The sequence below is a fragment of the Sus scrofa genome, chromosome 15 (assembly GCF_054392235.1).
Source record: "Sus scrofa isolate SSC_HxYL_T2T_F1_AM1 chromosome 15, Sscrofa_HxYL_maternal_Yorkshire_Landrace_v2.0, whole genome shotgun sequence".
In the NCBI taxonomy this organism is placed as follows: domain Eukaryota; kingdom Metazoa; phylum Chordata; class Mammalia; order Artiodactyla; family Suidae; genus Sus; species Sus scrofa.
This window is the reverse complement of record NC_139397.1, coordinates 81,135,857-81,156,291: the sequence shown is the minus strand read 5'-3', so window position 1 is coordinate 81,156,291 and position 20,435 is coordinate 81,135,857. Positions and strand designations below refer to the sequence as shown.

The 20,435-nt window shown below is 38.6% G+C and overlaps 1 protein-coding gene and 1 long non-coding RNA gene across 7 annotated transcripts in view; one reads left to right on the top strand and one right to left on the bottom strand.

Moving 5' to 3' along the window:
- The window catches only part of PLA2R1 (phospholipase A2 receptor 1), a 118,712-nt gene extending 112,193 nt beyond the window's left edge, over positions 1 to 6,519 (top strand). Inside the window, exons 27-31 of one of the 4 annotated variants that reach the window (XM_085001216.1) lie at positions 1,015 to 1,131; positions 2,545 to 2,721; positions 3,952 to 3,997; positions 5,492 to 5,524; positions 5,665 to 6,519. In XM_085001216.1, coding sequence (XP_084857342.1) covers positions 1,015 to 1,131; positions 2,545 to 2,721; positions 3,952 to 3,997; positions 5,492 to 5,524; positions 5,665 to 5,761 — 470 coding nt within the window. In that variant the 3' untranslated portion in view covers positions 5,762 to 6,519. Of the gene's footprint in view, positions 1 to 646; positions 1,132 to 2,544; positions 2,722 to 3,951; positions 3,998 to 5,491; positions 5,525 to 5,664 lie in introns of those variants that run through there. The other 3 variants (XM_085001214.1, XM_085001215.1, XR_014830500.1) reach the window with 3 other exon arrangements.
- The window catches only part of LOC146395943 (uncharacterized), a 180,578-nt gene that overhangs the window by 121,959 nt on the left and 38,184 nt on the right, over positions 1 to 20,435 (bottom strand). The window lies entirely within an intron of this gene.

The window sequence follows — 20,435 nt, the reverse complement described above, 5'->3', positions numbered from 1 at the left end:
AGGAACCTCTGTGCTGTTCTCCATAGTGGCTCCACCAGTTTACATTCCCATCAACAATGTAGGAGAGTTCCCTTTTCTCTAGACCCTCTCCAGCATTTATTATTTATAGACTTTGATGACAGCCATTCTGACTGGTGTGACGTGATGCTACAATATACTTTTGATTTGCATTTCTCTAATAATTAGCAATGTTGAGCATCCTTTCATGTGCCTGTTAGCCCTCTGTATGTCTTCCTTGGAGAAATGTCTGCTTAGGTCTCTGAGTTGTTTGGTATTTTAGATATTGAGCTGGATGAGCTATTTAGGTATTCTGGAAATTAATCCCTTGTCGGTCACTTCATTTGCAAATATTTTTTCCATTCCATAGGTGTTTTTTTTTATGGTTTCCTTTTCCTGTGCAGAAGCTTACAAATTTTACTAGGTTCCATTTGTTTATTTCTGCTTTTATTACTTTTGCCTTGGGAGACTGACCAAAGAAAACCCTGCTACAATTTATGTCAGATAATGTTTTGCCTATGTTCTCTTTCTAGAAGTTTTATGGTGTTTATGGTGTCTTTTTTTTTTTTTTTTTTTTTTTTTGGTCTTTTTAGGGCCTCACTTGCAGGATATGGAAGTTCCCGGGCTAGGGGTTGAATTGGAGCTGTAGCTGCCAGCCTATACCACAGCCACAGCAACGCAGGATCCCAGCCACATCTGGACCTACACCACAGTTCACAGCAATGCCGGATCCTTAAGCCATTGAGCGAGGCCAGGGATTGAACCCGCATTCTCATAGATACTAGTCAGATTCATTACCGCTGAGGCACGATGGGAACTCTGTCATGTCTTATATATATCTTTAAGCCATTTTTGAGTTTATTTTTTGTATATGGTATGAAGGAGTGTTCTAACTTCATTGATTTACATGCACCAAAGCCTAAGCTTTATGAGTTATGCTATAGAGAACATTATTTTAGTAATAAGTATTTACATGTAAACACAAATACTTCCATTTGCTATCTGTCTCTTTCATAGGATCTAATCTTTTAACAATAAAAGATGAAGCTGAAAATTCATTTCTCCTAGAAGAGCTTTCTGCCTTCACTTCTTCTGTCCAGATGGTTTGGCTCAATGCTCAGTTTGATGGTGACAGTAAGTGACTTGGGTAAAGAAGAGGAGAGGGCATAAATAAATAGAGGGTGGTCAAGGTTGGTGGAAATGGCATCTGCAAACCAGAAAACTCTTGTTGGATACCTTTGCCATGAAAAAATAGCATAAATCCTAAAGCCATGTCTTCCAAAGACAGTACTGCTAACCCTTTTTTATATCCTCTTGTCATTTGAAATAATCCCAGAAAAACAAAAATGAAAACAAACAACACGAGTTCCCGTTGTGGCTCAGTGGAAATGAATCCAACTAGGAAACATGAAGTTGTGGGTTTGATCCCTGGCCTCACTCAGTGGGTTAAGGATCCAGTGTTGCCATGACCTGTGGTGCAGGTCGCAGATGTGGTTCGGATCCTGCGTTGCTGTGGCTGTGGTGTAGGCCAGCTGCTGTAGCTCCGATTCAACCCCTAGTCTGGGAACCTCCATATGCCGCAAGTGCAGTCCTAAAAAGCAAAAATAAATAAATAAATTTTAAAAATTGAAAAAACCAAACAAACCATAAAACCAAACTTAATCTCACATCATGAAGATGCTTGGTAGTAATTTTGTGTTCACAGACTTAGTCATAGACCCTAAAGCATATGAAAATACCCCTGGTTCCTAAATGTTAGAAGAGCACAATAGAGTTATGGGAGTGTTTCAGTGATAAATAATGCTATTAGAATTGTTACTTCCTACTCATTAAACCACAATTTGTAATCAGATGAGAGCATGATCTCTTCCCCTTAATATAATTGATGGTTATTGAAAGTACTTATAAAGAAAATTATTTTAATTGGTATGGAGAACTTGTTACAGTGGTATACCAAGTTGGAGGATATGTCTACCCTGGCAAGGAAGAGTATTTCAGCTCCTGCCATTGCTTAAAGTTTCTAGCACATGGTGATAATAAAAAGCTGACAGACTTTTGCTTAATTTTATTGTTTGTTTTAAAGCCTTTTCAGACAATGCACCCCTTTACCACCTACATGTGGATGGACTCTGCCGCTGCCCACACCCTGCACCACTGGCTTGCTTTTTAAAGAAACTCACTGTAAAATTCTTTTAGAAAGTAAACCATTTTATAATGATACAGAAGTTAGGACTTCAAATGGTTTCTTTAAATTGGTTATAATGATAAGGAATATTTCAAAATTCCAAGTGTTACATTAAGAAACATGAGATCTTAAGTTAACTAAAGTAGAACAATTATATCTAAAATAAAGAGAGTTGTTCATGAGGCAACTTCACTAGTATCTACCTCTTGATGTCGAGCCATGACTGTACCCACTGAGTTGAATGCATCAGATAAAGAGAGAGGCTCATTAAATTTAGGGCTGCTTTTTTATGGTTCATTCCAGACTTAGTAGGTTTGATAACCGTCCACATAATTCATAGTAAGTTAGCATTTTTTCTACAGCTACAACCATAAAGTGGTTTGATGGAACTCCCACAGACCAGTCAAACTGGGGTATTCGGAAGCCAGAGATGGGCCATGTCAAACCCCATCTGTGTGTTGCCCTGAGGATTCCCGAAGGAGTGTGGCAGTTATCCTCATGTCAAGACAAAAAGGGATTTATATGTAAAATGGAAGCAGGTGGGTAAAGTTAGAAGGTACTTCTTCATTCTGATCCTACCCTGACTAAAGCTGACTCACCTCTTGAGCACTGAAAGCTTTTAAAATCCAAATATTCACAGTATTTGGATAGATTCTGGCATGATCATCTTGTTTTATATCAAACAAGTCAGAGAACTTTTCAGCTTCTTCTTTCTCTGATATAAAGGAAAAAATCACAAGTCAATACAAAGACTATGACAATCTTGTGTCACCCTAGCTGTTAATGGGCAAAGAAGCAGTTTACTTCAAGCAAATAGAACTAGAAATGTAAACTAGCAACCCTCATTCTGGTCACTGCTACTTAGAATTTTCAAGCTTCATATTTGATTCCAGGAAATATAATTCAGGTCTAGGTGGATATGTAGGTAAGTTGTGGGTAAGTATATGTGATTCTCTGGTGCAAGCTGTTGTATGTTATAAATGCAATATTTGAACTTCATCTTGAACTACATATTTAGTCTATGGAGGAAAAAAAATAACTTTAGAAATCTAATCCAGAAAAATTCTAGTCAGCTTCAAATAATAGAGATTTCTAAGACTGGACATTAACAAGGATCATTAACAGTGGGAAGGAGTTTACAATAGTCACAACAGTTTCTAGATTCCAGTATTATAAAGAAGGAGGGGTCGATGTGGCCTGGGATCCTGGAGAAGGCTTGGGAGAAGGGCTGAGGCTTTGAAATCATAAAAGACGAAGGAGGGAAGGAATATTGGACCAAAGTTCCAGTATGATGAAAGGCAGAAATTGAGAAAGAGCTTAGACTGGCTCCTGCTAGGTGGTGACGGCAACAAAGCTGTATTGACTGTAGGATGCCTCCACAGAGAGTGCCTCGAGGAGCTGAACGTGGTCTGTAGATGCCCACAGTGGAGTCTCACCATCTGATGTAAAGGGAGACAGTTTTAATCTGAGTGATAAAACTAGGAGCAAAAAGGGAGGGTGGAAATGGGAAAAGAGATTCATCAGGTTTCAGTGATTGATTAGATATTGGGAATGAAGGAGCAAAAACTGATAGGTGTGGGAACCAAAGTTTGAAGCTCCAAAAATGTGGATATCAACTCTGTGTGGAAAACAAGACTGAGCTTAATAAATAGTGCACCCAAGCAACCATGAGCATTCAGATGTGAAGAACAAATCAGAAGCATCTCCTGTCTGCACAGGACTTTAAAGCTTCCCTTACGACATAGGACACCTCTCTTCATCCTTCACAGCAACTTTCCAAGGCAATGGAGCAGATACAGTATTCCCCCTTTGCAGGTGAGAAAAGTACTTGTCCACACAGAGATACATGAAGGACTACATTTCTGACTCCACCTGAACTCCATCCTGAGAAGAAAGACTCCCTCAACAGCCTTTCTTTGAAAAGGATCTTTACATTCATAATAATACATGCTTTTTTCAAAAACATTATGCAAAGTTATACAATATTATTTTTAAATTGCAAAATCACAGGGTTTTTTTTAATGTGGCTTTGCTATTGGTAACAATGTTGACTTTTTTTCAGAGTGAATGGGCAAAGTAATGCACTGAAGCACTTCCTCCACTCATAAACCCTTTGCAGTTCTTCTTCTGGGTCATTCTCTACATATTTCTCTGGATCTTTACCCAGATCAGAAATAGCAGAGTTCAAATGTTGATATCAAGTCCACTTAAAAAGGATACATTCTTATAATAGAAAATCCTCAAACAGGAACCCTCCAACTGTCAAATGGAGGAGCTATTGTTCACTTCCTAAGATTCTTGAGATCTAAAATGTGAGAAGGTGCTGATATTTTTTCTTTTTTTTTTCTTTTTAGGGCCGCATTCTGGCATATAAAGGATCCCAGGCTAGCGGTCTAATCGGAGTTGTAGCTGTCAGCCTATGCCACAACCACAGCAACGCAGGATCCAAGAGCCATGTCTGCAACCTACACCACAGCTCACGTCAACACCAGATGCTTAACCCACTGAGCAAGGCCAGGGATCAAACCTTCATCCTCATGGATGCTAGTCAGATTTGTTAACCACTGAGCCACAACGGGAACTCCGGTGCTGATTTTTTTAACCTTTGCAAAAAGCCAGGGAGGTTATCACTCCTGGACAAAACTCCACATCAGATCCTGAACAAAAGTGAGTTCCTTGCAGGCAGACACTATATTTTATTTTGTATTGCAGCACAGTGCTGAGACTGAATGGGGATTCTTTGACTTAAAAAAAAAAATAGGGAATGTGTTTGTGAGCACTAATAATTACTAATAATCAGGGGTCAGCAAACTTTTCTTGTAAAGAACCAGATAGTAACTGTCACACTGCCATTTAGCACATAAGCTACTACGGACAATGGAAACAAATCAGTGTGGTTGAGTTCTAATAAAATATTATTTATAAAAATAGGTGGGAGTTCCCTTTGTGGCGTGGCGGAAACAAACCTGACCAGTAATCATGAGGTTGCTAGGTTGATCCCTGCCCTTGCTCAGTGGGTTGGGGATCTGGCGTTGTGGTGAACTGGGGTGTAGGACACAGACGTGGCTCAGATTTCGCGTTGCTGTGCCTGTGGCATAGGCTGGTGGCTACAGCTCCGATTCCACCCCTAGCATGGGAACCTCCATATGCCGTGGGTGAGGGCCTAAAAAGCCAAAAAATAAAAATAAAAACAGGTGACCAGATTTGATCCAAGGGCCACTGTTTTCTGAGCCCTGCTATAAGAAATGACATAACTTTGTTAAATTAAAAGGAAAAATTCATCTCAGTATTTTTTGTATTTGATTTTAGATATTCACACACTAGAGGAGCATCTAGGAAAAGGTAGGTTTGAAACAGTAGAGAATAATATGATCTTTCATAGAAATAAAAATAGAAAGTAACTATGTGACACTATCTGTGTTACTTCATTGTCACTGAAGTTTTCTTTTTTCTTTTCTTTTTTTTTTTTCCATCTTCTTCAGGACCAAGTCACAGCATTATACCTCTTGCGGTAGCACTGACACTGATGGTAATTCTGGCAATTTCCACACTTTCCTTCTGCATATACAAGCACAATAGCATTATCTTCAGGAGACTTTCAGAGTTTAGAAATTCTTATTATTCTACAACTAACTTTAGTACAGTAAATTTAGAAGAAAATATTCTCATTTCTGATCTTGAGAAGAATGACCAGTAATAATGAAGTGAGAGGAATGCCCCAACCATGAGAATGAGTAAAGAAGAGTACGTTCCTTCAAGGACCAGATGCCACTGTAATGTAAATTGTGTTACCATTCTAATTATTCTCAAAGTGATTATTGGCTTTGAATTGTAACCAAATCAGGTGGGTGTTGATTTATTTATTTCCTCAAACTGTGATGATTCTTAAAAAGGAGAAATTTTACAATGGTTATTATTCAGAAAACAAGAACTATTAAAAGCAACTCCCAAAGGAAATCTCTCAAACCAATGTGAATAGTTTTTGCATTAATATGCTTCTACCAAATGGGGTTATAAACTTATCTTGCCCCTATTCAGACCTTTACCCACACTCATTCCATTAAAAGAGAGAGAGAGGAAGCAAAACAAAGTTTAAAACCCTACACTTATATAAGAGAAGAAAAAGGAAAGGCTTCTGAGAAGTTTCTTGTTTGTTTTTTAATTCAATCAGTGTAAAAGCAAGTTTTGAAAATCACTTACTTCTAAGCTTAAAACTTACAGGTTCTGGACTCTATAATGGTATTTAGGGTAAGATTCATTTTTATTAGTTCTGACTTCTCAAACTAAAGGACAAGAAAAATAATCTTTCTTTAAATAATAAAGATCTCGGTTAGCAAGCTTGCAGTATGGCCTAAAATCATTAATAACTAAATGACAAAGTTGGATAATTAAAAAGACCTTAAAGATAAGCTCAAAGGAATTTATTGACATGTTAATACTGTTAAAACTCATGAGCTTTATTAAAATCTAAAGGTATAAAATATATACCATTCCAAACAACCACAAAACATAAAATATAACTTGAACTTAAAGGGTAAAAGTTAAAGATCTGAATTACAGTTTCATTAGAACCAGACTAGAGGATATGTGGAGAAATATTAAATAAATTACTCTCCAACAATGATCTAGATACCTTTGCTATATAAAGTAGTTTATTTGGGGAGTTCTATTTAGTTAACTATAATTTATGGGAGTTCCTGTTGTGGCTCAGAGGGTTAAGAACCTGACATAGTATCCATGAAGATGTGGGTTTGATATCTGGCCTGGCTCAGTGGGTTAAGGATCCAGCACTGCCGCAAGCTGTGGCATAGGTCACAGATGTGGCTCAGATCCGACGCTGCTGTGGCTGTGGTATAGGCCGGCGACTGCAGCTCTGATTCAACCTCTAACCTGGGAACTTCCATGTGCCTCAGGTGCAGCCCTAAAAAGAGGAAAAAAAAAAAAAAACCCTACGTTATGGGGGAACCAACTTCATATGCATTGGACTAGTTAGTGCAGTCAAAGTACAATATCATCTATAAGTTAAAATCACAGAGTTGATTGTCCTTCATTAATTTCTTATAAAGAGAAAGGACTTCATAATCAATATTCAAAAGTTTACTCCTCACATAAATGTTTATCAAGTTCCTAGTAAGAACAAAGAGCCATTCTAGAAATTGGAGCTATTGGGGTGAGTGTTTTCTTGCCAGTGAAGGAAAACAGACAGTAAACCAGTAAAGAAGTACATAAGAAGAAAATACCAGGTGGTTATGGAATAAATAAGGTCCTCTGACAGAAACTTGGGGAAATCTTCCTAGAGCGCATTTTAATTATTACAACTAGCTGCCTCAAAACTGGTGCCACTTGTCACAAGGTGGAGCTTGGGAGGAAGTGTAAATACGTTTCTAAATGGACAACCATCATTAAAAATACAATTTGAAGAAGATAATCTAAGAATAAAGTCCTTGTAGCCTGAAACAAGTTAATACAACTTTCGAAAGTGGCTCTTTGCTATTGCTGTGTAGTTTACACACTGAGACAACCTATTTCCATAATTTTGTTTGTTTGGGACTTTATTTTTTTAAAGAATATTACATTATGTGGCAGTTGTATATTTATGACTCAAAAGAATAATTGGCATGGACTAACCAGATGTTTTATTTATTTATTTAGTCTTTTTGTCTTTTCTAGGGCCGCACCCAGGGCATATGGAGGTCTAATCGGAGCTGTAGCCACTGGCCTAGGCCAGAGCCACAGCAACACAGGATCTGAGCCATATCTGTGACCTACACCACAGCTCATGGCAACACCAGATCCTTAACCCACTGATCGAGGCCAGGGATCAAACCCGCAACCTCATGGTTCCTAGTTGGATTTGTTAACCACTGAGCCACGACGGGAACTCTGACCAGATGTTTTAAAAGTCCAATTTAACAATCTGTCAAGGGAAATTAAAATTCTGTTCTTTTCAGTGGACTTGGTAAAAACTACTAATCAGTTAGCCTTCCAGTCAAGGTATATTGAAGTGGAATAGTCAGTCACACATAAAAATTTGACAAAGTATGTCATTAGTAAAGTGGTTTTGCAGGAAAAAAAAAAAAAACTGTACTGCTTGTCAGTGCTGGATACTTTGACATTTAGTATTGAACCACATCCCCATGGACAGGTCACTCATTACTTTCTACTACTGAAAGTTCAGAAATAGGAAGTACTGAATTAACATATGTACACTTTTGGAGTTCCCATTGTGGCGCAGCAGAAACAAACCTGAATTCTATCCCTGAGGATGGAGGTTTGATCCCTGGCTTCGCTTAGTGGGTCAGGAATCTGGCATTGCTGTGAGCTGTGGTGTAGGCTGCAGACATGGCTTGGATCCACCGTTGCTGTGGCTGTGGTGTAGGCTGGCAGCTGTAGCTCCAATTCAAGCCCTAGCCTGAGAACTTCCATAAGCTGGGTGTGCAGCCCTAAAAAAAAAAGAATATACACACACACACACACACACACACACACACACACATATATACATACACTTTAAAAAATTTTTTTCCACATCTATTTTTTTTTAATCTGAGCTAGATTTCATAGCTACACATGAAAAGAAAAAAAAGTAGCAGGGTCACAAATTCATTCACACACAATTAATGTGCCTCCTCCAAAAAAATCAATTATTTTCTTTTTAAAATTTTGTTTAAGTTTTTATTGAACTACAGTTGATTTACAAGGTTGTGATCATTTATGCTGTATAACATATTTAGTGTATACACACATCCATTCTCTTTCAGATTCTTTCCCCACATAGATTATCACAGAATATAGGGTAGAGCTCTTTGTGCTACACAGCAAGTCCCCGTTGGCCAATCATTCCACATACCTCAGTGTGCATATGCCAATCCCAAACCCCCAGTCCATCCCTCCCTACTTCTCATCTGTCCCCTTTGGTAACCATAAGTTTTTCAAAGTCTGTAAGTCTGTTTCTGTTCTGCAAATAAGTTCATTTGTATCTTTTTTTTTCTTTAGATTTCACATATGATGTTTGTCTTTCACTGTCTAATTTCACTTAGTAAGGTAATTTCTAGGTCCATCCATGTTGCTGCAAATACCAGTTTCATTCTTTCTTATGGCTGAGTAATATTCCACTGTACATAAGTACCATATCTTTATCCATTCTTCTGTTGATGGACATTTAGGTTGCTTCCATGCCTTGGCTATTGTAAATAGTGCTGAAAGGAACATTGGGGTGCATGTGTCTTTTTGAGTCATGGTTTTCTCTGGATAGATGACCATAAGTGGGACAGCTGGATCATATAGTAGTTCTATTTTTAGTTTTTTGAGGAACCTTCATACTGTTTTCCATAATGGTTGCACCAATTCGCATTCCCACCAACAGTGTAAGAGGATTCCCTTTTCTCTGCACCCTCTTCAGCAATAATTGTTTGTATACTTTTTGATGATGGCTATTCTGGCTGGTGTAAGGTGGTACCTCATAGTTTTGATTTGCATTTCTCTAATTAGTGATGCTGAGCATCTTTTCATACGTATTTGGCCATCTGTACATCATCTTTGGAGAAATGTTTATTTAAATCTCCTGCCCATTTTTTATTGGGTTGTTTGGGGGTTTTTTTATATTGAGCTGCAATTATTTTCTATAACTCTGAGTAATGGAAAATCTTGAATTTTTCAATTGAAAATATCTTGGGCACTTCCAATTTCAGCAGTCTTTTTCCACCTCCATCAGAGTTGATTATGTGTTCTCTTTAGATAAACAGTATTCCAGAGTTTCCATTCCCTCCTCAAAATTGTGGTTGGATATATGAGAACTTGCTGTGTCCTTGTGGTACTGAAGGGAGTAGCAGTAACCGACTTTGGAAGTGTTACCTGGTGTCCACCAAGGGTAGTTGTCTCACACCTGGGAATTCTGCTGGCCTCTCTATGAAGTCTGTAGTTGGTCTAGTCTCTTTGTTTTTGCCCCATCCTGGCTCTCTCTGGCATTGCCTCATCCCCAGAGACTGTGAATCCCATTTAATTCCCTACCTGGATGTTGCAATTCTTGGCAATAAAGTCACACCACCTCTGAAGTAGTGAGACCCCACGTAGTACCATCAGTGATTCTCTGAATCAGGGGAGGCTTGATATTGTAGCAGACAGTCTCAAAATATTATTGGCTTAACACGGCAAAGGTTTATTATTCATCCACACCAACATGGGCATGAGGAAAGACTTTGCTCTATGCAGTCATTCATGGTCTAGGCTCTTCCTACATAGGAGGGCCTCCATCTCCTAAGGCCTTGGTGACCTTACTGGGTCTACCTCTGCCTGGCAGAAGTTAGAGATCTGTCTATGATTAATTACGTAGCTTCCGTGGGCTACTGAAATATAGTCAGTAGGTTAACAGACTTTTTTGTTTTGTTTTGTTTTGTTTCATTTGTTTTTGGGTTTTGTTTGTTTGTTTGTTTGTTTTTGGTTTTCAGGGCCACAGGTACAGCATATGGGATTTCCCAGGCTAGGGGTCAAATCAGAGCTGTAGCTGCCAGCCTATACAAAAGCCACAGTACCGCCAGATCTGAACCACATCTGCGACTTACACCACAGCTCACAGCAATGCCAGATCCTTAACCCACTGAAGAAGGCCAGGGATTGAACCCGCATCCTCATGGATACTAGGCAGGTTCATTACCACTGAGCAACAATAGGACCTCTAGTTAACGGTCTTTAAGTTGAGGACATGAACCCTAGCAGTACATAAAGATTTCCAAGGGATACAGGGGCATGGCTATTTTTAAGGAGCTCAGTTTCCAGACTCTTTAACCTTCATACCTATTCCTTCTTAGAATTGACTAGCCTAAAATCAAGGTGTCATGCTGGTTCTTCTTTATCATCTCCTTTTGCAGAAATGCCCATTTCTACCTTTAAAAAAAAAGACATAGCTTTCACTCCAAATACTACTATGATGCCTTATCTTGGGAAAATCTTCCATAGCACCAGACAGAGAAAAAATTTCAAAATAATGACGTCAGTAAAACTTTTTTAATAAAGGAATTTGTAAACCTGTGTAAACCCCCAAGTCTTTCCTTGTATTGCTAAAGCTTTCTGTTAAAGATGAAGCGATGAGTTAGAAATGGGTTATTTTGGAGTTCCCGTCGTGGCGCAGTGGTTAACGAATCCGACTAGGAACCATGAGGTTGCGGGTTCGGTCCCTGCCCTTGCTCAGTGGGTTAACGGTCCCGCGTTGCCGTGAGCTGTGGTGTAGGTTGCAGACGTGGCTCAGATCCCGCGTTGCTGTGGCTCTGGCGTAGGCCGGTGGCTACAGCTCCGATTGGACCCCTAGCCTGGGAACCTCCATAGGATCCGCGGGAGCGGCCCAAGAAATAGCAAAAAAAAAGACAAAAAAAAAAAATTATTTTGCCCCATGTCGGGATTGTCTAAATTATATATAATAACTACCTTCCTTTGAGACTTTATCTCATCCAGCCCCTGTGTATTATGAAAGACTGTATTTCTGGAAAGAAAATACAGGGAAAGTAAAATAAAGAGAGTGAAACTATTGATAAGAACCTGAAGTGTTAACTTTATCTTGGTGAAAAACTCATGGCAAAGCTCTGTGCTTTATTTATCTGACATTTCTCAGCTGTGAGGATGAGTATTATCATGTTTATTTGAATTGAAAAATGAAATCAGACTTTTTCCTGAATATTGTCTTATTTGGCTCATTTGACAGTGTAGATTGGCTTTACCAGTTATGTTTTATGATGAACATTTTCATTAAATTAAATGAACTACATGTGCAATTCTAGTGTTCTGATTAAATATTAAGAAAAAGACACTTTAAAAGAAATATAATATTGGAGTTACCTTTGTGGCACAGCAAAAACGAAAACAACTAGTATCCACGAGGTTTGATCCATGGCCTCACTCAGTAGGTTGGGGATCCGGCGTTGCTGTGAGCTGTGGTGTAGGTTGCAGATGTGGCTCAGATCTGGCATTGCTGTGGCTGTGGTGTAGGTCAGCGGCTACAGCTCCAATTCCACCCCTAGCCTGGGAACTTCCATATGCCACAGGTGCAGCCCTAAAAAAAACAGAAAGAAAGAGAAGGAAGGAAGGAAGGAAGGAGGAAGGAAGGAAGGAAAGTACTGACAAAAGTAAAATAACATTAACAATATTTTATTTTTTCCAACCTTACTTTGTATGCCAGGTAAAACAAGATGCCTATCAGCGAAAGAGTAACATGTATAATTAATAGTCATTTTTAAAAGGAATAGTCATTTTTAAAAGGAATATAAGTTTCTGGCTCCAGAAGCACAACAGGGCACTCCCATTCACATATCACTGGACAGAATTAGTCACAGGGTCCAGCCTAATTGCAAGGAAGGAGAGAGGTCTCCCAGTGGGTTCAGGAAGGGGAGGCTATTAGATTACAGTGAGCACCAGCAATCTCTGCCAGATTTCCTCAGCACATGTAGGTACCAAAAAAAGGTGTGTGTGGGGGGGATTGAATTCATGTTGAATCCTAACTCATTCTAGAAATTTTAAATTAATATTAATTAATTTGTCAATGATACATCCATTTCATTAGGAGATGAATTACCTATAACATTTTATGTGTGTGATAATTATTTATTAACCACTGTAATACATTCATATTGTTCTGATCAACTGGGTATACTAATAGTAATTAAAATGGCAACTCAACATTAAAGAAAATATATAACACAGCCTATGTTCACAGGGAAAGTTTTTTAAATGGCTTTAGCTTATATACATTTTTTTTTACCTCAGGCAAATATGATAAGGCAATGAATAAAACACTTTCAAGAACAAAAACATATTACATTAGGCTAAAATTCTGTAGAGGACAGAACAGAAATAAAAGATTAAAGAGAAAACAAGAATCTCTGACTGCTAAGAGCTTGTTTGTATGTATTTTCTATTTTAAAATAGATTGTGATAGAAATCAAATTGTCATGGTATTACCAATCAAAAAAAGTAGGACTGGAGTTCCCGTCGTGGCGCAGTGGTTAACGAATCCGACTAGGAACCATGAGGTTTCGGGTTCGGTCCCTGCCCTTGCTCAGTGGGTTAACGATCCGGCGTTGCCGTGAGCTGTGGTGTAGGTTGCAGACGCGGCTCGGATCCCGCGTTGCTGTGGCTCTGGCGTAGGCCGGTGGCTACAGCTCCGATTGGACCCCTAGCCTGGGAACCTCCATATGCCGCGGGAGCGGCCCAAGAAATAACAACAACAACAACAACAACAACAAAACAACAACAAAAAAGACAAAAGACAAAAAAAAAAAAAAAAAAAAAAAAGTAGGACTCCTTGGTGAAGTGGTTGATTCCAGGTTTGGGGCAGGAAAAATACAAAATAAAACTGGAATATCTTGTGATGCCAGAAAGTAAGGAAATGTTCACAAAATAATAGCCATGTCCAGAGGATGCAGGATCAACCTGAAGAAGCTCCCAGTGGCCGAAGTTGGAACACCTCAAGTAACAAAATGATAATAATATTGGATTACAACCATAGAATATCTATGAGAACATATTGATATCAATGAATGAATGAATGGGGAGAAGCAACTATTCTTTGCAGAAGAATTTCAATTATAAAATATAGAAGGAATGAGAGAAACAAAAATTAGGGAAACAGAACAGAAGTTATTGCTGCAGGCAAGATCCACCAGTGGGTGCTAAAATTCATGGGTGAACATTTAAAGAGAAACAGGAATTTTTCTTTTTTTTTTTTTTTTTTTTTTTTTTTTTGTCTTTTTGTCTTTTCTAGGGCCACACCTGTGATATATGGAGGTTTCCAGGCTAGGGGTCTAATCAGAGCTACAGCCGCCAGCCTACACCAGAGCCACAGCAAGGCAGGATCCAAGCCACATCCACAGCCTACAACACAGCTCACCACAACACCAGATCCTTAACCCAGCGAGCAAGGCCAGGGATTGAACCCACCACCTCATGGTTCCTACTAAGATTTGTTAACCACTGAGCCACAACAGGAACTCCAAAACAGGAATTTTTCATAGCCTTAAATTATTGCCTCTGAGAGAATCATTAATTGTAATTGGAAAGTACCAACTTTACAATAGAGAAACCTTAATCAAGTGATCAAGGTTAATATAAGCAGTAAGAAGCCATATCAAGATCATGTACCCCTTGATATGATGCCCTTTGAAGGGCACATGACATTTTTGGTATCCTCCCCAGCAATGCATAATCTCCATGTAATAAGAATTACAAATTGAGGAGTTTCCGTCGTGGCTCAGTGGCTAACAAATCCGACTAGGAACCATAAGGTTGCAGGTTCCATCCCTGGCCTTTGTCAGTGGGTTAAGGATCTGGCATTGCCATGAGCTGTGGTGTGGGTTACAGGCACAGCTTGGATCTCAAGTTGCTGTGGCTTTGGTGTAGGCCAGCAGCTGTAGCTCTGATTGGACCCCTAGCCTGGGAACCTCCATCCGTGGCTAAAAAGGACAAAAAGACAAAAAAAAAAAAAAAAAAAAAAGAATTACAAATTAGGAACATCTCACAAAATAATTGCTAACTTCAAAAGTGTCTAGGTCACAAAAGTTAAGGAAAGACTGAGGAAACAGATTAGAGGAGGACAATGAGCCATGACAACTAAACACAAAGTGGAATCCTGGATTGGAGCCTGGAACAGAAAATAGACATTATGGGGGAATTTGAAATTAGAGTAAAATCTACAGTTTAGTTGATAGTGTTGTTTCAGTATTAATTTCTTAGTATGATGGTTACGTGATGTATAGCTTTAAAGGATGTTGGGTGAATGGTGTATAGGAAATCTCTGTACTTTGTCATGACTTTTCTTTAAGCCTAAAATTATTTCAAAATGAACAGTTAAAAATCTGCTATGAGGCGTTCCCATTGTGGTTCATCAGGTTAAGGACCCAACATTGTCTCTGTGAGGATATGGGTTCGATCCCTGGCCTCGATCAGTGGGTTTCGGATCTGGCATTGCCACAGCTATGGCATAAGTCTGATCTGGTGTTGCTGTGGCTGAGGGTGTAGGCTGGCAGATGCAGCTCCAATTCATCCCCTAGGCCAGGAACTTCCGTGTGCCACAGGTACAGCCATAAAAAGAAAAAAAAAATTTTTAATTAAAAAAATCTGCTATGATATTAGATTCCATTGGTTATATTGAAAGGGTGACATGATACTTTAATTTAAATGACATTATTTGCAGTTTCCATCATGGCTCAATGGTAACAAACCCAACTTGTACCCATGAGGGTGCGGCTTCAATCCCTGGCCTTGCTCAGTGGGTTAAGGATCTGGCACTACTGTGAGCTGTGATGTAGGTCACAGACATGACTCAGCTCCTGAGTTGCTGTGGCTGGGGCATAGGCTGGCAGCCACAGCTCTGATTCAACCCCTAGCCTGGAACATTCATATGCTGCAAGTGCAGCCCTAAAAAAGCAAAAAATAAATAAATAAAATAATGCCATTATTTATAATGTGATGAAAACTGCATTCTAATTGTAAAAATTTTAGATGTCAAATTAGAAATGTATGAAGGGGGTCACTTTTCTGTACAGCAGAAATTGGCACAACAGTTTAAAATCAACTATAATTTTTAAAAATAAAATGAATGAAATATAAAAAAAATTGTAAATGTGTGAAGGGATATACACTTGTTTTCAAAATTATTTTAAGACATTTGCAAGCAAAAACATTTGAGGACCACTGCTCTATGACAGCCTTTCTCTCCTGTCTCAAATGAGAAGAAGGCAAAAACCCAGCTCTTCTTCAATCTAACAGCCCACCCACTGGAGGATTTGGATGAATCCGTCTTGTCATCACCCACATTTACTTCTATTTGCTTTCTTGCCTCTACACTCTTCTTGTATTTCACCTCCCAAGCACTTTTAATCCTCTTACTCCTGCTTATCCAGTTCAACCTCATGGCTTAGTCTTCATGGTAGACAGGGTACAGAAGGGGAAAAAAACAAAGCTTGTTTTGTTTCCTCTTTGTTCTTAGGGAACAAAAACTGGGAGATATTTCAGAATGTTACATCCATCCTAATTCTCATTGCCAACATTTTTAGAAAGTTTGTGGTGATTATTATGATACATGATGAGAATCGTTATTTCTCTTCCTCGACCCCCTCAAAACAGTGATACAGAACAATGATGGGCAGGGCTAAATCCAGCCTGCTGTCTGTTTCTGTAAATAAAATTATTGGAACACAGCCATCCTCCTTCATTCACCCACTGTGTATGATCAGGCTACAACAACAGAGCTGAGTGGTCATAACACAGAGTAAATGGCCAGCAAACCCTATGATATTTACCATCTCATGTTTTATAGGAAAAGTGTGCCAACCGCTGATTCAAAGAATAAACACCTAGATGGGAAGTCTAACATCCTTTGACATATCTTATAAGCACTATTATATAAATGGACAGCACTTCAGTGTATCAGTAAGCAATTCAGATTGGTAAACATTTATTGAGAGCCTACTGTGGGCCAGAAAGGGCCCTAGGTGCTGGAGCTGGTGATATGAATAAAACCCCATCTCGATGCTCATGATGTCTCAGAGGAAGAGGAATATATAAATAGTAAGTGTAATACAATGTGGTATTACATAATATTATTACCTAATACCAGGATGAAAATATCAGAAAAAATGGGGTACTGATTAATTCTGTCAGGTAGAGAAAGAGGCTTAACAGAAAGCAATGCCTATTAAATAGTAAGAAATTTTAGATAAAACAGATTTCTTTGATATTTTTTGAGTTAGAAAGTTTTTAGTTTGAGTCCAATAATGAAGAAAAGATAGACCTAATTTACATATATGTAAGTTTAGAATCCTCAGAAAAAACTCACAAGAATGGAACACAGTATTTATACTTTATACTATGTATATCTTTATACTATGGCTTAATCCATTTAAAGCTAAATTGTTTCATAGTTATTCCTAGTTATTACTAGAGTGGAATGGAAAGGGGAAATAAATATGCATTGCTGATCATACTATGGTATTAACATTTACTTCCATAAACAACTTCAGTCTACAATCTATATTACATCATGTGTTATATGAGCAACACAATTGTCACATGCCATGGATTGCTTTTAATTCTTAGGCATAAAAATAATGGCTTATGCAAAAAAAACCTAAAGCTTTTATAACTGAACATTAGAAATAAAAAGTTTTAATTTAAAAGTTATATCTATTTTAAAACATTGACTTAGCCATTCAGGGTTCCCTAAAGCCTGATGAAAGTTTTGGTATCTTGAATAATTTACAGCAATTTACAGCATTTAGAATTTTATCTCCAAAGTTTAACTAATTAATTAATTTATTTGTTTGTTTATTTATTTATTTATTTATTTTTGTCTCTTTGCCTTTTCTAGGGCCGCATCTGCTGCATGAGGAGGTTCCCAGGCTAGGGGTCTAATCAAAGCTGTAGCTGCCGACCTATGCCAGAGATACAGCAACTCAGGATCCGAGCCGCATCTCACGGCAACGCCAGATCCTTAGCCCACTGAGTGAGGCCAGGGACGGAAACCCTCATGGTTCCTAGCTGGATTCATTAACCACTGAGCCACAACGGGAACTCCATATCTCCGATGTTTAAAACTCAAAAAAAAAAAAAAATGACTGAAAACTCAGACTTATTAATTTTTATGTTGTAAAATTTGAAGTGCAATAGTATGCAGTTTTAAAAATTCAGCGATGATACTCAGGCTTACATGAAAAGTCAATATTTTAGGCATACTTATAAATATGTTGAACCATACATTTTATTTCTTAACTCAATTCCATTAGTATTGTTGCATTTTAAACTTTTTTAGAGAAAAATAACAAAAGTGCCTAAATCTGAAATGCTAGATAAAAAGGTGAAAACCTGCATGTGTTTATAGTGCCTAATGAAGAATTCTAATTGCAGAAGAAAAATCTATAACTAAAACCACAAAATGAGTACTATGTATACCAGTGACCTTCTTTATTCAGAGTTAATTAACACAAGCACTTGCTTCTTGCAGAGCACTTTGCTATAATTTAGAACAAATTAAGGGAAAAAATCATTCAAGTGCTGTTTTCTTCACACCATGAAGTAAGCATGATGGGCCAAAGTTAACTCATTTAAAACACTGTCATCCTTTTCTTGTAATTATGAGTAGTAATACCATTTTTTTTTTTTTTTGCAAAGAAAAAAAAATCTATGCTATTTTCAATTTGTTTCCTGGGCTATTTAATAATGGAAACTGATTTTTAAAACTAATACAGAAATGCTCTTTTCCATTTATCTCATTAAATCTCTCATTTACATTAAATTTAAGCATTATATATTATCCTGGCTATTTTTCAAATATATTTTGAATGTATTATGACAAATTATTAAAGTACAATTCTAATGGTTTCTCCTGCCCCCCTCCCCCAACACTGAAATTGTGACCTTATTATTGTTTTCATTGGGTAGCTTATGAATTAACCTGAGATACTTCAGTCCAAATCTATGAGGTCATGTCCCCAGGAGGTTGTTTAAACTTTACTCTTCACCTTCTCAGACAATAAAGCTTAGCAGGAGTTGGAAGCCCAACTGAAAGACGTAGGAATCAGCAGGACCCTTAGACCCTTGTAGACTTTGGTTAGAGGCGAGAACCCTGAACCAGAAGGCAGAATCAGGGAAAACTCCCTGAAAGGACTAGGGAGGATGGGGATTTAGAAAGTGTTACCTCATGTGAGAGCTTTGGAGTTCTCGATTTGAAATTCGATTCTGTGGAGACTAAGCAGAAATTTGTTCCAGACTGAGCATCCCTGAACAGATGTATTGTTTATCCAGGCTATCAGCACTCACAGACTTCAAGCAAGGGCTCCTCTGGTCCCACACAAATTGTTTTATTGCTATTTCGTTCCCCCATGACACCTAGAGATGCATCTCTGCTCCCTGCCCAACAGAGGGTGCATCTGAGTGAATCAGTGCCTCCTGGAGACAGGGAAGGATCAAGGAACTTGGTGACCCTGGCACTCAGTAGAAACTCCGTGGAACTGGTCCTGCAACTTAAATTTCCCAAGGGAACTTTAGAGAGAAAAGAGAGAGACTGAGCAAGAAAGCCAATTTGTTTGTTTTGCTTTTAAAGGATAATCTGTAATTCCCTATTAGTAAATTTCATGTTACATTTTAATAATAAACTATTTTTGTCAGAGTTCCCATTGTGGTGCAGTAGAAATGATCTGACTAGAATCCATGAGGATGCAGGTTTGATCCTTGGCCTTTCTTAGTGGGTCGGGGATCTGGTGTCGCAGTGAGCTGTGGTATAGGCCACACACACACTCAGATCCTGTCTTGCTATGGCTGTGGTTAGGCTGACAGCTGCAGCTCCAATTACAACCCCTAGCCCGGGAACTTCCATATGCCACAGGTAAGGACCTAAAAAGCAAAATAATAATAATAACAATAATAATAATAAATTATATTTGTTAAGAAATGTAGTTCCATGGGTGGTAGCCACTATAATTATCCTATAGTTATTATCATTCATTCTGCATTGTAGCACTCTTATCTGACTCAGTAGAGACCTCTAGTCAGGGAATCAAAAACATCAGCTAGGAGTTCCCGTTGTGGTTCAGAGGAAATGAAACTGACTAGTATCCATGAGGATGCGGTTCGATCCCTGGCCTCTCTCAGTGGCTTAAGGATCTGGCATTGCCCTGTACTGTGGTGTAGGCCACAGACGTGGCTCAGATCCCGTGTTGCTATGGCTGTGGTGAAGGCCAGCAGCTGCAGCTATGAGTCAGCCTCTAGCCTGGGTACCTCCATGTGGCTACAGGTGAGACCCTAAAAAAAAAAAAAAAAAAAAAAAAAATCAGTTAAAGCAAGGAATCATAAAAAAAGTGATAGATGCATACTTATCTTAAGCATTTTATTTTCTTTTTTTTTTTTTTTTTTTTTTTTTTTTTTTTGTCTTTTTGCTATTTCTTGGGCCGCTCCCGCGGCATATGGAGGTTCCCAGGCTAGGGGTCGAATCGGAGCTGTAGCCACAGGCCTACGCCAAAGCCACAGCAACGCGGGATCCGAGCCGCGTCTGCAATCTACACCACAGCTCATGGCAACGCCGGATCGTTAACCCACTGAGCAAGGCCAGGGACCGAACCCGCAACCTCATGGTTCCTAGTCGGATTCGTTAACCACTGTGCCACGACGGGAACTCCTTATTTTCCATTAGACACAAAAATAAACATCCACAAATCTTTTCGGATAGGGACAGTATCATTCATTTCAATATGTTTGTCTGTTGGTCTCATGCATA